Genomic DNA, 19,319 nt, shown 5'->3' on the forward strand with positions numbered 1-19,319 from the left:
CAGTCAATATTATCAATGAAATAAACATTGTCATCCCATCAATACAATAATCATTGTCATTACTACCAGCAAATCAATTGCAATTTTTTGACACTTTTTTGCTGACCATACTTTCATGGCCCAAATGCTATGAAATATAAATAAGCGATGATGAAAACTAACCATCATCTGTTTTATCCTATTCGTAAAGTGAACCAAAATTGTTTGCATTTCTAAACAAAAGTTCTATATATCATTACGACCCAGTGTTTTTTTTTGTGTGTGTGTGTTATGAAACTAAGTTTATTTAGGGGCTTGCCTTTTGTACAAGCTATGCTTTTTTTTGGCAAGACCCTCCGTTTTACTTTAAAATACAAATGTCATATTAGGTTATTCTATATATTGAATTGTGTTCCATAAGTCTAAGATTATATATTTTTTTATGTTTTGCAGTATTTTCGTCCTTGTCATGTTATATTTATCATACTTATGTTGTGAAACGGAAATCAATAAAATCAAATCTTCGAAATTTGAGCTATTTGCTATACTGGAATCAATTTTTTAAAAAATATTGATACTTCCAATATTATTGCAGAGTTGTAAAGGTCAAATGTCAAAACTCTAGGTGGGATTGGGATTTGGGTACATCCATGAGCTAAACTATCAAAGTGCATGAAACTGATGGGGCCAATTTGACTTGGCAGCTGATCTGGCTAGAGTTCACTATTATATTTGCTTTCAATTGTAAGACAAAATATGATTGATTCTAGTCTCCCCAGTGTCTTCAAACCAATAGGGCGAGTTTCGGCTCACATACCCATTCATGAGGGATGGCTCTGAGACCAAAATTCCAATGATAATTGGCTTTTATATAGCACGACATCAATCTACGACTGCTCAAAGCCCTTCACAATTACCCGGTCACTGGATTCATAGCCTGTTAGGGGCACACTTAATAAACAAACCACAATGATGGTTGTTTCCTACCGTTACCCAATTAACACCTGGGTGAGAGTGGCAAAGTATGGATTGATGCCTTGCCAAAGGATACAAGGCCATGGTGGAATTTGAACACACGACCCTCTGATTATAAGGCAAGAGTTAGAACTGCTACACCATGGCACTTCCATAAAATCACAATACTCAGTCTGCAGTGCAAAGGCTATTGAATGAAAGCTTAATCAGACATGGGATTGCCAGAATTTTTTTGGGGAACTCTCGATTACCTAGCCTGGTGGCTGTATGGTCAGTAGCACATATCATCTTTAGAATATCCTCGGTGACCTACCTTAAGAGCTTTGTTGGTACTGTCTTTCTGTGCCTTGATGTCTTTGAGTTCTTGAGACAGCTTCTCCTTGTCCTTCTGAGCTCGCTGATGCTCCTGTTTCTCAGTGTTTGACAGGTCACGCAGTCTGTACAGAAATAGGTTAAATCCTATTATTATCTATATAGGGTGTATTAGATGTGCATTATCAGAGTGAATTACACAATAAGCCAAACACTGACAAATTCCTTTAAGGCCTATGCACAAAACATGTTTAGCAATATCAATAAATTGACTGGCTTTGAGGGAGATACCATAAATATTTCCCAAGGCAGTCTCACAATGGGTCTACTGATGGTAATATAAATGTATGATATCTCCCGAAAATGACTGCCAGTCAATATTATTTTTTGTAATTTGTAATTCAAGCTATTTTTTGTAGCAATTTATATGCCTGTTTGCCTGTCGGTACTTCTGGGCCTCGACTTACAAAGAGTTACAATGGATCAAATCAATCGTAACTCTATGGAAATCCATCAGTGTCATAATTTTTTCTACAGGAAATGTGCAAAATGTCCTTTGTAAACAAACAAAGGAGAACACACGAACTGTCAAGAAATCAATCAAATTATGGATATACATTCATATCTAGAAAAAAAATTGAGCAAACATGCATTTTATATGTTGACTTTGCTGGCTTTCCAGTTGATTGGATCAATTGCAAGTCTTTGTAAGACGGGCCCCTTATTTCTAGTTGCTCATGTACATGAAGAGTAATCCTTTATTTGTAATGTTAACTGTCACTGTGCAAGTGAGCACCAATGTCTGGCAGGCATGTACACATTGAAATGTACACAAAACTGGGATTGATGAACTATGAACATGGATTACAGATTGATTGATTATAGATTACGTAAGCGCAACTTCAAGGAGGCGGGGTGTATGAATATCATGGTCTCTCATCACACAGCTGTACCACTGCTCGTTTATTGTGACACATTTCACAAGGAGGTAATCATTTTCACAGACAAAATCTTGTGTTTATAACTTGTCTCCAAAATGCCTCATCGAGGTAATAATGCGCCACGGTCTAATGAATTATGATCATCAAAGATAATAATTCATATTGGATGGTTTTTTCCATGGGATACCAGAAATAGTCCCATTTCGAGTCATCCAAAATGATTGTATCAAATGGAAAAGCAGCGCCTACAGTCTCATTCTGATATGCAGGCGAGGCAAAAACCTTGATTTTTCTTTTGAGCAAATGATACTATTGGCAAATGATAATAATACAACAACTGACGGTTTGTACTTTGTAGGTTTTTTGACGAAGGGGACCTGGAAAATAGTCTACTTCCAGTCTCTGAGAACACTCACTTGACTAGAGCTTCCTTGAGACGATTGTTCTGCTGTTCAAGCTGCTTCAGTTGGTAGCTGGCTGATGCACCTTCCGTTCCTGCATTTCAAAATGCATTACAAATATTGTCACATCAAAAGAAGGAAAATCTGTAATTTCATGTACAAACTAAGATAGTAATGTGACTTAGAAAGTGCCATTTATGGTGGTGATGCATCATCTTGCAAGTATTAAGATAAACACCACATTTAATCACATTTAATCTTTGTGAAACACCAATGGTCAGTTATAGGAACATGAAAATAAAATCCTCAATGACTATGCTTAGCATCATAAACTTCAATATCACCAGGAAAATCATAACTTTCATCTAGGTAAGATAATTGACATCATTACTGTTAAAATGTGATTGAAAATGTCCCTACCTCCTTCTTCGATCTCACTACGCAACAGCTCAAGGTCAAGGGTCAACTCCTCCACACGCTCTTTGAGCGAGTCCACCTCTTGTTGGAGGGTGTCAGCTTTCTCCTCAGCCATCTCCTTATCGAGGGTAGCCATTTCGATGGTCTCTGCGACACCAGCCATCTCCTCTGCATGGCGCTCCCTCTCCTCCACGGCCTCTCTGGCTTCGTTCTTGGCCTCCTGGAGCTGGCGTTCAAGATCGACCTTGGCCTCCATCATCTTGGACTTGAACTCTTGGAGCTGAATAGGAAATAAAGAGCAAACTCTTTTGAAGAATGCTTTCAATAACAAATCGAGCAATGTGGTCAAACGTTATAAATAGATCATCAACATAGTACATCTTAACATTATCTTCTCCATCCATCTTATCAATGTAATCATCTTCATCATTATCAGTGTTATCATCATCACCACCAACATCATCATTACAACTACTGCTTTCATCAACATCACCATCGCTACCAATACCATCACCATTATCACCACCATCACCATCATCACCACCACTTACATCAATATCACCACCAATCAACACAATCACTATCTTTGGTATAAATTTTCTTCATCCTCGTAACCCCCCCACCCCCATCTAATAAGATTTTTCAATCATTAAAAAATTCTTCAATTCTTACCTGTTGGAGCTGAATCCTCATCTTCTCCCCTTCCTTCAGCTTGGCCCTGTCCTCTGCCCTCTTCATCTTCAACGTATCCAGCTTCTCCTGGAGATCCTTCACCTCCAGCTTGAGGATCTCCGCCTCCTCCGACGAGGATCCATCACCCTGGCTACTCACTGAGGCCAACGGCTCGGGGGCAGGGGCCTGGGCTGAGGCCGGAGTTGGTGAAGGGGCATTGGAAGAGGAGGAGGAGGAAGATGCAGGCTTTCCGATCTTGGTGCCTGGCTTGGTCGACGGGCGTTGGATAGACTTCGGCGCTTGGATACCAGATGGGGAGGAGCTCTGGAAAGTTCAATCAAGCCAGATTCATATTAAACATGGCCCTCTAATTGTTAGTGTAGTAGAGCTTAGCGATCATGGAGCCAATTTTCATGATTGATCGCACACATACATACATGCAATCAATAAAATCAGCCCTGCAATCAATTGCTAAACTTTATGTTCAGGGCCCAGGTTCTTTTGAACCAACTTTGTATAATGTTACACATGTAATTGTACACAAAATTTAAAGGTAATCATTTGCATGGTGATCTGAAATCCAGTTATTTTAAGCACTTCTTAAAGCACAAGTCCACCCCAACAAAAACTTGATTTGAATAAAAAGAGAAAATTAATAAGCATAACACTGAAAATTTCATCAAAATCGGATGTAAAATAAGAAAGTTATGACATTTCAAAGTTTTGCTTCATTTCACAAAAACAGTTGTATGAACGAGCCAGCTACATCCAAATGAGAGAGTCGATGATGTCATTCACTCACTATTTCTTTTGTTTTTTATTGTTTGAAATATGAAATATTTTGATTTTCTCGTCATTGTCATGTGAAATGAAGTTTCATTCCTCCCTGAACACGTGGAATTCCATTATTTTAACACTTTGTGCTTCAGGCGAGAAGGTCCCAATCGTCCAATTCATAAAAATTGAAATATTGTATAATTCAAACAATAAAAAACAAAAGAAATAGTGAGTGAGTGACATCATCAACTCTCTCATTTGGATGTAACTGGCTCGTTCATATAACTATTTTATTAAAAATAATCGAAACTTTGAAATGTCATAACTTTCTTATTTTACATCCGATTTTAATGAAATCTTCAGCATTGTGCTTGTCTGATTTTTCTCTATTGATTCAAATCAACATTTTTCTGAGGTGGACTTGACCTTTAAGTTTCAATCATTTGAATCCAGAATCAAACAATATCTAACCACAATTGATAATAATGAAATACATGCATTTAAGGTCAGAAGGCTAAATCTTCAACATAATCATCACTCCAAAAAGGAAGAAATACAACTTCATAAGTTCATAAGACACATGATTTCATCATGTTGAACTTTGAGCAAAATAATATATACATTATGTACTCAGCATATAAGAAATTAAAAATTCATGCATTTATTAGTAATTTATCAAATATTAGCAATAATCTTTACAAGAATTTAACATGTTGAAAGAGGTAGTAAGAATAAACATTTAAGTGGTAATCATTTTGCTACGATCAAAAATTATAATTTGTTAGGCAGCGAAAGAGCTAAAACTTAACTGAAGGAAAAAGGACATCAAAATATTGTAAATCAGTTAAATGATATTGAAGCTGTCACTAAAAGTGTACAAATTCACACAAAACCTGTTTTGCAAGTTCTTAGATGTAAAAAAAAATGATTTTTGTACAAAATAAAACATTTTTTATTTTTTGCAAATGCAGACTGCAGAAGTGCACTTTTTTTATACATGTTCATAAAAAAATACTTTGAGGGATGAATATTGCCAAATAAAAGTTCATTTCAACAGACCTATATCCATATGGCCCATTATTCACCTTTCATCAAGGCAGAAGAAACCAAATAAGGACAGAAGTTCTTCCCAATTAAATCAATTTACTTCATTCTGAAGGGAAGTTTCTCAAACATTTCTTTTTGAGAGAGAGGTTAGAATTTTGATTTCAAATCTGTTCATATTCTCAGCATTACATGTAAATTGACTTCATTATAAGTATTAATTAACTTGAAAATAAAATATTATTTTGATCATACAAGAGCCTTGCCCCTGGAATCCTCACTCCTTACAATCATGAATGACAACATGTATAATTATGATTTTGGTGATTTTGTGAAACACAACATTATAACATGTTACATGTATCATAATTTCATTTCATTCAATATTATTTACAGTAATGAATTACAAGTACATATAAAATTTTAGTGGTGAACTACAAGTATTACAATTTTAACAGTGAGGAATTACTGAAAATGTATTATAATTTTACTGTGATGAATAACATGTACACGTCATGTTATGTTGATGAATTACATGTATTACAATTTAACAGAGAGAAACTTTATTGAAATTTTTAAAACTATAAAGATTATGCACCCCACAAATGCAATTAAAGCAGGTAAAAAAACCCTCTGATTAACAAAGCCTAGACTGACAATGCACCCTTTTCGAATGTATTCAAAGTATCTTTAATAAAGGGGTCTATATACATGTAGAAATTATTTACATGTAATTCCCATGTTTAATAAGATATATTTCCAGAGTAAGAATGTGAATTGCCTCCATGATGTATTGATAAATTAGGCATACTTTTCTATTTGCCCAACAAAGCAACAAGATTGCAATCTACAATTATCCTTCATGTATTAGTTACTATGCAACCTATATTTAGCTTTTAAAGTTAAAGGACAAGTCCACCCCAACGATTTGATTTGAATAAAAAGAGAAAAATTCAACAAGCATAACACTGAAAATTTCATCAAAATCGGATGTAAAATAAGAAAGTTATGACATTTTAAAGTTTCGCTTTATTTCACAAAACAGTTACATGTATATGCACATCTCGGTCGGTATGCAAATGAGGGAACTGATGACATCACTCACTCACTATTTCTTTTGTATTTTATTATATGAAATATGACATATTTTAATTTTCTTGTCATTGCCATGTGAAATGAAGTTTCATTCCTCCCTGAACATGTGGAATTCCACTATTTTAACATTTTGTGCTTCAGGCAAGTAGGTCCTAATCATCAAATTTGTAAAATTGAAATATTGAATAATTCAAACAATAAAAAACAAAAGAAATAGTGAGTGAGTGACATTATCGACTCTCTCATTTCGATGTAACTGGCTCGTTCATATACACTATTTTCTTAAAATTAAGCGAAACTTTGAAATGTCATAACTTTCTTATTTTACATCCGATTTTGATGAAATTTTCAGCATTGTGCTTGTCTAATTTTTCTCTATTGATTCAAATCAACATTTTTCTGAGGTGGACTTGACCTTTAATATGTATTAAGTTCATAATCACAATTTGAATTAATGACAAAAATGGCATACTAAAACTACCAAGTGAGCGACTACATGTATAAAACCCAAATTAAATGCTGAATACATTACTAATCACAAATGAATGGAACTTTTTATAGTTATATGAGATGACTTTGTGCTGAATAGAATTTTCATTGCAGAAATTTTTATAAAATACCTTGAACTTGATCAATGTAAACAATGTTATAATTGTGTTGTTTACTTTTAATAAATAAGAATATATCCTTAAAATGATGTGATCTTTTTAAAGATCACCTGGCATTTAGAATATTATTCAAGTCATTTGGCTTCAGGAAGGTACATGTATTTCGGCCTATTGGGTTCATGGGTTAAAAGGCCTCTTTTACACTACCATGGATTAATCTGGATCATCCCGTCGCAAATGGGGAGGCTCCAGCAAGGTCAATAAAGTAATATTACAGTGTATTTTTCAACCCATAGAATAGATAAAGTGAGCAAATATCATAGTAATGTACCTGTAAAGGGAGCGACAGTTTACAGTTGATACATAATATTAAAACAAATTTAATTAAAACAAGTAGGATACATGAATATACATGTATATTGCATCATGAAATAAAATCTGACATGAATACTTAAAAAATATTAAAATGAAATGGTCTGGTAAAAAAGAATGTTAGAAACAATACTGAACAATGAATGTGTTTAACACTTTAGCTTGGGTGAAATTATCGGGTCGGGTTTAAAGGAAGAAATAAGGGCATCTTAAGAGCTGAAGATTATGTTAAATTTAAGAGAGATTTTTAACAACTGAAACTCAATTTAACTCGATTTGAGTATGGCGAAAGCACAAAATTCTGTTGACTTCAAAGATTTTGACTGAAAAGATCACACATTTTTTAGACGATCTGATCAATATAATGCATTAACTTGGTGACCATTTGACTTGACTTCATACAGAAAGTCAATTGCTCCAAAGATGTGGAAAAAAACAGTGAGTAACTTGCTATTTTATAACCGTTTGTCTCATATTTTATAGCTCTGTTTTGATGCCATATGAAAAACAGATATAAAACAAATTTTAGGTAAAATGAATAGATGAAACCATTTTTCCCCCCATTTTCACAGGGATTAGTACAGGAAACAGGCTACAAAAGGGGGTACATGCACTGTGTAATAACATGTTGTGAGCATGAAACGTATTTCTCTTTATAATATTATCATTGCACTTACCTGTATGTCAGCATACATTTACATATTTTACCTTGACATAAAAATGTTAGTTTTCCATAATAAAAGTTTTTTGTTTTGGTAAGTTAGTTATAAAGTGTGAGCAAAATTACAGGATTTTGAGCAATGTTAGTACTTCTGGGTTAGTGGAATGCAAACACTTTGAACAGACTCACTCTTCGCGGGGTTGGAATGTCGCCGGACCGCCGCATCAACGAAGGAATGGATGACTTTCTACCACCATTATTGGCCTGTTTATTTGAAGTTGGGTGTTTTTATGTGCAGACACAAGAAAAATCACACACGAATATCTAAAGCTACTGCTACACTATGAAGGAATCATCATAACATGACTATTGAAAGCTAAATCATGCACAGTATAGGAACACACATGGACAGCATACAAGACTGAACAATTTGGGGGAAAAGATCTTTCGAGACATGTAATGAAATAATTTCCAATAAAAGAATACTTTCAGAATGGACATGAATTGACTTATATTTTCCATCCATTTCTGTTCTAAGGGAAAATAGATGAAATTAAATTATTTTTGAAGGGGTGAAACTTAGAAGGAATACAATACGAATGTGGTACGGTATAAATGAAGTGCATTTTATTTTCACAAGATGCCATGGGTGTGCATTATTGCTTTTATACAGTATATAAGCACATGGTAAACTGAATTGTGCACCTTTTTTGGTCCTTGATTTTGTCCCTTATTCTGTAGAATACAAATGAAAGAAAGTTACAGGCAAAATGCACAAAGAGAAATTCTATTATTCTTTTTTTCTTTAAACTTTAAAAGGCAATCAAATGATTACACTGGTTTATAAATGCATGCATTCAGTTGTAAACTGTATGAATCATGAAAAAATAATCAATTGGAAAATGATATTACAATTTTATGAAGGATGATCATAATTAATGATCTAAAAGTTTGTTGAAAATGGTCATGCATCTTCGTTTGATAGTATCCCAGCTTTCATACACTTTCAATCACATGTAAGTTGTGTACATGTAGTGCAATTTGCAACTTTGCAGTGTAAATTTTTCGCATGCTAGAAAACTAAATAAATATGTGTATAAAATGAAAAATTATAATTTATATGTTTAAACAATATATTCCATATGCAATCTTGAAAAAGAAAATGTTAAAGGAAATTGAGGCCAAAATAGGAAAAAATCGGTGTCCATATTAGTGATATTGTAATTGTTAATATCAAGTATTTTATATCAAGTATGTTCAATTGCTTAAAGTCATCTTTTGAAAAGTACTTCAATAGGCTATTTTAATTTGATGAATATCATTTCCAATCAGTCTGACTGCAATAATTTGGTAGTAATATTGTACATCATACAGGTATAACGATCAAACAGTTTTGCTTGGATTGATAGTAAATTGAATTATCTGATCTTTAATTGGTAGAAAAGTAGGGGAAGGCGGGGTAAGTTGTGACAGTTTTTGCTTTTTGCATGTTAGAATTGATATGATTAATAATCTTGTCGAAATAAGTACCTTGCCTTGAAATTTAATTCTTCTGAAATATTTTCCACCTATATATAACTTTCTATCCCCACACTGAAAGTCATCGTGACCTTTGAAAAAAACGATGTCAAATGGCTCAACTTGCCCCATATATGGGGTAAGTTTGAGCCACCTTCTGGGGTAAGTTGAGCCACAAAAACTATGTACAAAATGTATGAGGGGAGAACCAGCATGTCAATTTTTTGTTTAAATTTTTTTCACTTGCTAATTCTCTATAAATACTAACATCCTTTAAAAGGAAAAGAGCAGTCATGTAAATTTGCTCCTTTCAGCGAGCATTTCAATCAATTTTTATGGTTTGTTTGTTTTTTAAGATACATTACCATAGGAATTACCATGGCTCAACTTGCCCAATGCTGTTTGGCTCAACTTACCCCAGTCCGAACTTAGTGCGATAATTTTGTATCCACACATTTATTATGCATCCATCATATAAAAGACTATGACAAGAATGAAGATCCATACCTGGACTAATAATGTTGTTATCATGTCTTTATTATTTAAAGACATGTGTATTTATAAAGCACTTATCTATTTCACACTCTTTTTTACTTTTTTGGCTGAAATTCATATTTTTCCCTCTAAAAAACTATTTTTTGTTTCAAAGTTGAAAACAATGTGGTGGGGTTAGGGGTTATGCTATGGGTCATCAATACATGACACCACCACAATGTCTGACTCATTCATTATTGGCCTGGGGCTGGTGGCTCAACTTGCCCCTATGCTCAACTTACCCCGCCTTCCCCTACAGTAAATGTATCACAAAGTTTGACACTGTTTAAGCTTTAATAACAACAAAAAAAAATCTTATTCTATTTGGGCTGGTCATGAATGAGATATGAAATTAATGAAAGATAAATATGTGTGGATCATGAAGATAAATTTCAAAGAAGATATTTTTGTGATGAAAAACAGAAAATTTGACATGCCATGCTTGATGCATTCTCCTGCATATGCATGCCGACTCACACTTTTCTCTAAATTGCGTTCTGTCAACTTTTTGGCGTACATTGCAGCTCTCGACTGCTTGGACGCTAAGGCACTCTGTAAAATTATTCAAGTATCTGTCATGATCTGATGACTATTCAGCATTTTTATTGTTTAAAGGATAGAAAAATCAAATTTTTCCATTTTCAATTTTATCAAATATATACAAGGTAAATACATGTACATAATGCACAAGTAGAAAATATTAGAATTTTCTTACAAGAAGCCCCCTGCCTATTATAATCACTTATTTTTTTATCATGGATTCATCCTACACTTCAACAATCAGCAAAGTCTCTCTTTTTTTGTTAAATCTTACATGTTTCATGAACTAAAGTTAACACCCAGAACAAGTTAGTGTGGTACCGATAAAATTTATCCAATTACCACTTTGATCCACAGTAATAACCCTGTTTTGAGAAGTACATTAATGCATAGTGTAAAGAAGAAAAGGCTTTATCTGAAAGAAAATATTTCAGAGTCTCCATCGTGCAAAGTGTCAGAACACACACAAAGTGACAGAGAAAAGGCAATAGATCATTAACATACAGGTTATCGGGTGATTCAATTCAGTGTAGAATATCACAGCAAACACGGTGTAACAAATCCCGACACATGTCTTCTTTTTATAGAAGTAGAGGAGAGAACATAGAATATGATAGCACCCAAATAGTCCATTTATCTACACAAATGAATAGGGCAAAACTCACAACAAATCAGATGTTAAGTTAGTGAAACAGTCCCACCAACATAATCGATTCCAAAGCAATGAAAGCTATCGTGTCATTCACTGGTCTGGGCCCCGGTCACACAAAGGTTAGCCATTAATCGCTAATTGAAATGGCCTATCAGGATTATCGTTGCATGCACATTTTGCTTACTAGACTGACTAGGAACCAATCAGAATTGGTCTTTCAAATTAACAATTAATCGCTAACCTTTGTGTTACGGGGCCCAGTTTGGAGTCTGTATCATTGGTGTGACTGTGAACACAAGGGAGAAGGGGAGGGGTAGAGGATAGAAAATGCAAAAAGGACTTTTGATTACATTCTACCTACAGTACAAAAAGGGCTTTAAAGAGAGAATAGGATAAGGACAGCTGCAGGATTACCTATATAAAGAGAGAAAAACAAGGACTTACATCAACCTTGCCCTTGGCTGCGGAAGGTTTCGGAATGCTGCTAGATGAAGCGGGCGTGGTTACGGGTGAAGGGGTGCGGTCTCCATCATCTAAGATACTGACCTGGAAGTAGTAATACATAATAGAAGATATCAAAATTAATAATAATACAGTATAAGCTGAATTTTTGCAGAGGTTCATGTGCTTGCTGAATTTCAAATCAGTATAATGCATGCATGTTTATTAAAAGTAATAAAACAAGCACAATTCAAATCATGAAAATATGTCAAACTAATCCCGATTCACTAAACTATCTATACACTAAAATATTGGCCTACGAAGTATAGTGGCTGATCACACTACTGCATTGTGATGACAAATGACAATGCAGATTAAGAAGATGTTGTCTATCTAGAAATATTGTAATATTATTACTACAAAGGTTATATGCGTTCGAATCAGTGATACTTCAAAAAGCGATCACATGACAAGAGCTTCAAGGATCATGTTGGTTATATTCTAGATTTTTATGTAAGCACAGTAATTATAATGGCATTATAATCAGGGTAATGTCACTCACTTCTTACAACCTGCATAAATTTGTGGTTTGCTCAATGTACGCATTAGCTACGATTCTTTTTTTATTATGACATAGACTGTTATAAATAACACTTCATCTCCCCTCCTTTACTATATTTTCCCCTTGGGAATATAATTTCCTTCAGCTCCAAGTGCCAATTGGGCAAAATATTTGGGGAAAACTATAACTCCCTCAGGAAAGTGAAATGTTATATTTAACTTCTTTCTAGGCAGGCAGTATCTGTGTAATATTCCATTATGAGGCACAACTTGTTATTATAATATCATTACTTCCTTGGGTTTAGAAAACATGCAGTTATTCTCAGCACGAGTTGCATTCAAGGAATTAATCATAGCCCGGTGCCCATTCACTGAGCCTGGATGCAGTGCAGCAAAATGAAGACTAAGTTCTTGATAAAGGAAACCAATAGCCATATATAATATCAATGTTAACTTTTAGGTGTTCAATGTCGAGTTTTAAATTTAAACAGCAACATGAATCATGATTGAAAACTCAATTTTAAAACACCGAACACAAACACCATCAGCATTGCACTATTCAGTGTCAAAAATATAAAGCTGTTTACATGTTGATCGTCTTAAATTTGTCCACTCTTTTTTTGCGCAGTTTGACCCATCACAATAAAGTTCAAATTGGCACCTGCTTGTGTATAGGCTTCCACTGCGAGAGAAAATTTAAAGACGTTTCAAAACTCAATTGTGTTCAATGTTGCATTCGTGATGTTGAAGGTCATACAAACTGAGGTGATCGCATTTACAAACGCATCTTTTTCGACATTTAAATTTTCCTCCGAATAGTAATTTGAAAGATGTTTACTTTTACGACCAGGAATGGCCGACATTGAACACACCCTTTGTTTCTCATTATATCAGCGTTTTGTAATCATGTTTTCAGTCATGATTCATGTTGGCGTTTAAATATGGAAACCGACATTGAACACAACCAAAGCCGTAGCAAACCTTCATGATACATGTTGTTCACCTACCTGCGATTGTCGAATAAGAATCCCATGATTATCAGGACATGAGAAGTACTTCTTGCCTTGCACGGTTCCATTGTTCTTTCCCTTCGGTTCATCCAGTACAACACCAATCCATTTGCCTCTGTATTGAATATTTCATAGAATGAATAACAATTAAGATAATTAAATTCATTTTTTTTTTCTTAGTTCATAGATGTAACTGGCAAAAAGGGAACCCTAATCTTTTTTCAGGTGTTTTTCTCATCTTTTCTTCCAATACTTCTATAATTACTGTTTATTTTCCTTTTTATGCTTTAAGATTATATTGAAGATTTGTATTGCCTAAATGTTTAAAACACCTTTGTTACACACATGTATGTACAGAAAGACTTATTACATCTACATTGTATATCAAACTGAATAAATGGAGTGAGCATTAAGGTTGTTGTATTGAAATTGATTAAAAAGAAATGAATTACATTTTTTTTTCTCTTTATTGCTACACATGTATGTAGGTCAACAAAATAAACACTTTAAACATAAATAAAATGCTCCTTGCAGTACAATGTGGGCCTTTTCACATGTGATTCATGAACATAATTGTAATGGTGATTGCTATTGTAATCGTGACTGTGATTAATAGCATTTGTGATTCTTATCATGTTCTAGTTTGGTTTCACACATGCTACATATTCGTTATTAGCCGTATTTTTCACTGGAATAATTCAAATACGATTTTTTTTTACCTTGTGAAAGGGTTGTGTTGAATGTAGGTGAAGGGCTGCTTCTTGTAATAATTTCAATAGTGCTATACCTAGGGAATTAGCTTTAATGTACGGTAATACGAATTACTGTACTTTGCGATATCCTCATTGGATATTTGTGCATTTATAATTGCATGCACTGATAATGGCATTGGGATGCTGTGTGACTTTTATTTGTAAAAAAAATAACATTACTGTACAATAATTGATTTCTTGCCCCCTACCCCTTGAAAGACAATTCCCCCCTCCACAAAAATATAAATATAATAAAAAATACAATATTACTTACGCTGCAAAAGTTGTTGTTCCAACAAATGCTACCTTTCCTAACCATCCTTTCCCGATGATCTCTACCCGGGTGCCAATCTTGACTGGCTTCTCAGCCATGCTCTGTCTTTCTCTCTGCAAATAGAATAAAATGAATTTTCTTGTAATTCAACCAGGTTGACGGATTTAAATCACGTTGATTTAAATCGTGATTTAAATCGCGATTTAAATCACCATGATTTTTTTTTTAAATCATTGATTTAAATCACTTCCATTGAAAAATGTACAAATCATGGACAAAGTATTTGTTCAATGCAGTTTTAATTCTTCAAGTCAACTGAAAAACTTTGAATTAACTTTATATCAACAAAAGATCAACAAAGTCTTCATATCTACTTAAAACAAATTAAAATCAAATTAATAAAATCAGGTAATTCCTTAAAAACTACAAATGTATGTTGTCAATAGGTACTCATTTTTTGTAAATTATGTCGAGTTTTTCTTCTGAAATTTTACATTCTTTGTCAGTTATTATTAGTCAATTTCTTTCTTAACATAAAGTTTTCACATAATCCAAAGACTTTTCAGAGAGCAGTTTGTAAAAAAAATATAATATATAAAAGTCAATGAGAAACTTCTGTCATGTAAAATAAAACATGATACCTGCATGTAATCAACATATTTAACATGCCTCTTATTTCGTATTGTTACATTTATCATACATTTGATGTTTTAAATAACATAATTATAAAAATCACATTAACATAATGTAGTACAGTCATAATTTGACTGTTGAGAAAAGCTTTCTCTTATAAACCTTTTAAGTCACTGCAGCCCATTTTATGTTCAGTGCTACAAATAATGGAAGTTTTGTATCTGCATGTAATAATGGAAAGAGCTCTATAACAACAATTTGCAAAACTCAGAATAAACATTTAACACTGCATTTAATTGTTAAGATGCAGGTACTTCAGTTACAATCATTGGCAGTTGTAAGCTGTGTCTCATTTAAAATAAAATACTTCTTTTTGTAATACATATGTTGTAATTTAAGCAGTTTTGCAGTTTTTATCCTTTAAGTTAAAAGTAAGTAGATTTTTTTTTCATACTTCATGGATCAAACAGATTTTTTTGTAGAGAATATGGGAATAAAAATTGTAGATTAATGTAAAAAATCACAGTAACATAATGTAGTATAGTCACCCTTTGACTAAGCTATCTCTTATATTGTTCTCCAAAACTGAGAGTTTTGCATCTATAACTGTAGCAAGAGAAGAGCTTTTTATCAACCTAAAAATATCCTAAAAATATACAGTTGTAGTCTCTCTTTGACTATTGTAAAGCTGTGACTAATTGAAAAAAAATCATTGATTTGAATTATTTCTCTTACAATATACATGAATACTAGTAATTGGCAAAGGGTTTGTTGGCAGTTTTGATAAGGGATTTTTTCTCTTGGATTTTTTTAAATATATGAATGAAAAATCCCAGAGGGAAATTTTCTCTACTCACTGGGAATTCCCTATGGAATATTCCTTCATAGGCCTATGTGTGATAGAATTAAGTTCAGATACATGATTCCTCAAATTTATTTTTGTCCATTTTTACTGGATTTTAATTACAAAATATGTGGTTAAGAACAATATTAGGGGTGAAATGTATAACATCAATACTGATGTCATTGTAAGAGTAAGGGGGAGGGATAATTACCCTTTTTTCGAAGGAACTTTTGAAAAATAAAAAAAATCTGATTTAAATCATAAAAATCCGATTTTTAAAAAAAAAATTTTAAAAATAAAAAAAATCGCCAACCCTGACAACAAATTACAAATGTGAAAAAGTTGCCTTTTCCAGTCAGAAGTTAAAAAAATATAATATATAGAAATATAATTTTAAGTATATTTTTTTAAAAAGGTGAAAAATACAAAATTGCAATAGAAATGTGGATCTCAATGACTCCAAAATGTGCCATTCTAATGATTGCTTTGTAAGAAACTGAATGTTTGAATGTTTTAATTTGAATGTTTGTACACAAAAATAAAGTTGAGTTAAGTAAGAATAAATGAAAATACATCCATATGCATGACAGATGAAATTCAATATTACATGGAGTAACCTTCTAGACTCCTTATAGGACAGCATTCAAAAGACATTATATAGGAAATATCTTTATTCATCAAATGTAATGATCTATAAAATGCATTTTCCAGTCTTCTATATTTCCTCATTTTGTTTAAATATTTTGGATCTTGTTATATTTCAATGTCAATGTATCTTCAGTTTAATCAAATTCTTGTTTTCAATTTGTATATTTATGAAGATCATTTCCAACAAGTCATTTACACTGTATATGCTTTTTTAATCTTGAAATCTAGCTTAGGATCAAGCATTTTCTCAAAACAATTTCATCATTTCATAAAAAGTTGAAAAGCAAATAAGTATGGCATCAGACACTCATCATCCCTATAAATTTAAGGATGTTGACAACGATATCAAATTATGCAAATTCTATTATTTTCCAGTTTTTTCTCCAATGCACAACTGCTCTAACTTATAGCTCACACAATGAATACAGTAATCATCACAGAAATCATATAGAGATCAGGCTTTCCAGAAAGCTGCACCAGCACAATGGAATTCTCTCCCACCAACTTTACAAAATATTACCAGCTTGAGCAATTCAAAGTAAAATTAAAAACCCACCTATTTCAGAATGTAGCTTTAATCTATATTTTAACATTCTTTGATGTTAATAATATATTTAATGTTTAAATTATATCTATAATTCTAAACATATTTCCCATTTCCCTCACACATAGAGACTTGTAGGCATTATGTGTTTATTGAGAGCAGTATTATTTAAATGTACTCACAAACTAACAAACAATACGACTAACAGACCAAAAGAAAAAGTGATCACGAGGTCTCTGCCAAACTTTGTCCAGGTGAGACAAAAAGTGAATGGAGGTGCAAACAGGGAACCAGTGCTTGTGACTGAATAAAGTGCTGCTGTACGAAGTGAACGGTGGTTTCCCATTTCACCATAACGCCAACTAATTACAAACAGTTGCAGTTTCCCTAAATTGTCATCTTTAAATGTAATCATTTACCAATGAAACCTTCGGAGTGGACTGGAGAGTAGAATCTGGAAACACATCACCCTGATCATTTTCCTGGGTTGCCATATTCAAACACGATTTTCACAAACTGCACTCGTAAACTTGAACCTGAACATGCACAAGTCAACTGCTGACAATACAGTGGATATATGCCCAACCTAGTGTAGTAGTGCACAATGTTTGAATTGATGCTTGAATTGTAAAAAAAAAATACACAGGCTCCTCTCTGAATAAGAATGAGATTACCAGAACCTCAAAAGGCCATTTACTGGAATAAACCCTATTCAAATTTCATGCATACTTTCCAAACAAATGTTATTCAAGTCAACCTTGTAATCTTTGCAGACATATTGTAGCAGCAAGTACATATATTGTATAGGTGTAGTTCATTCCTTTAACACATGTAGTAAAATACCTTGTTACTAGGTGTCAGGCAATGAATAAGTATACTGAGGAGTTATTTCATGAAAAATTGAATGACTTTCACTGACTAGGCTCCCGGGCATCCTTGTGTATCTAATTGGCTGAAGGCAAATACCTTAATATACCGGACTGACAAAAACTTTTCATGAAGTGCTCCCTTGGACCCCGTTCTCATTATGCTTTCTAAAACTCGTTTACTGGTAACTGATTCAGGAAACAAGTTTGGGAGACCGCTTTGCTAGCATTCCCATTTGATCACATAAAAAAAGTGGTTTTCAAAACCACTTCATGTAAAGCGATCTTGTTGCTATGGGAACGCTCTCAGTGGGTTGACATGTTTCAAGCGAAATTTAAAACCGCAGCACAGGCATTCTAGACACAGTGTGTGGAGTAGCTCGCTCAAAATCTGCAAAAACTGTTCTGTCCTCACGCTAAAGTCAGTTTAACAAGGCAAAGTGATCTTGAAAACTACATCGCGAGGTAGTTTTATGAACCGGTTTGGAAGATCACTTACAAGATCACTTCGACCGTTCTCATTACATGTTAAACTAGTTTCCAGTAAAATAGTTCCAGGAAGGTAGTGAGAACGGAGTCTTGGTCTATTTGTAATATGCACTGGTACCTTGGATTGGTATTCACACACGCGCGCTTGTGAGTTAATACACATTTATCTTTGTCATACATGTAGGGGAAGGTGGGGTAAGTTGTGACAGTTTTTGCTTTTTGCATGTTAGAATTGATATGATTAATAATCTTGTCGAAATAAGTACCTTGCCTTGAAATTTAATTCTTCTGAAATATTTTCCACCTATATATAACTTTCTATCCCCACACTGAAAGTCATCGTGACCTTTGAAAAAACCGATGTCAAATGGCTCAACTTGCCCCATATATGGGGTAAGTTTGAGCCACCTTTTGGGGTAAGTTGAGCCACAAAAACTATGTACAAAATGTATGAGGGGAGAACCAGCATGTCAATTTTTTGTTTAAAGTCTTTTCACTTGCTAATTCTCTATAAATACTAACATCCTGTAAAAGGAAAAGAGCAGTCATGTAAATTTGCTCCTTTCAGCCTGCATTTCAATCGATTTTTATGGTTTGTTTGTTTTTTAAGATACATTACCATAGGAATTACCATGGCTCAACTTGCCCCATGCTGTTTGACTCAACCTACCCCAGTCCGAACTTAGTGTGATAATTTTGTATCCACACATTTATTATGCATCCATCATATAAAAGACTATGACAAGAATGAAGATCCAT

At 33.6% G+C, this 19,319-nt stretch overlaps 1 protein-coding gene across 7 annotated transcripts in view; it reads right to left on the bottom strand.

Moving 5' to 3' along the window:
• LOC121424649 (dynactin subunit 1-like) overlaps positions 1-19,319 on the bottom strand; it is a 74,530-nt gene that overhangs the window by 46,783 nt on the left and 8,428 nt on the right. The window contains exons 1-10 of one of the 7 annotated variants that reach the window (XM_041620380.1): positions 17,625-17,766; positions 14,537-14,649; positions 13,508-13,625; positions 11,943-12,044; positions 10,784-10,858; positions 8,444-8,518; positions 3,698-4,021; positions 3,029-3,305; positions 2,624-2,702; positions 1,268-1,391 (exon numbers count right to left, since the gene is read on the bottom strand). In XM_041620380.1, coding sequence (XP_041476314.1) covers positions 1,268-1,391; positions 2,624-2,702; positions 3,029-3,305; positions 3,698-4,021; positions 8,444-8,518; positions 10,784-10,858; positions 11,943-12,044; positions 13,508-13,625; positions 14,537-14,649; positions 17,625-17,699 — 1,362 coding nt within the window. In that variant the 5' untranslated portion in view covers positions 17,700-17,766. Of the gene's footprint in view, positions 1-1,267; positions 1,392-2,623; positions 2,703-3,028; positions 3,306-3,697; positions 4,022-8,443; positions 8,519-8,959; positions 8,990-10,783; positions 10,859-11,942; positions 12,045-13,507; positions 13,626-14,536; positions 14,650-17,624; positions 17,767-19,319 lie in introns of those variants that run through there. The other 6 variants (XM_041620381.1, XM_041620385.1, XM_041620382.1 and 3 more) reach the window with 6 other exon arrangements.

The sequence above is a fragment of the Lytechinus variegatus genome, chromosome 12, assembly GCF_018143015.1.
Source record: "Lytechinus variegatus isolate NC3 chromosome 12, Lvar_3.0, whole genome shotgun sequence".
NCBI lineage: Eukaryota > Metazoa > Echinodermata > Echinoidea > Temnopleuroida > Toxopneustidae > Lytechinus > Lytechinus variegatus.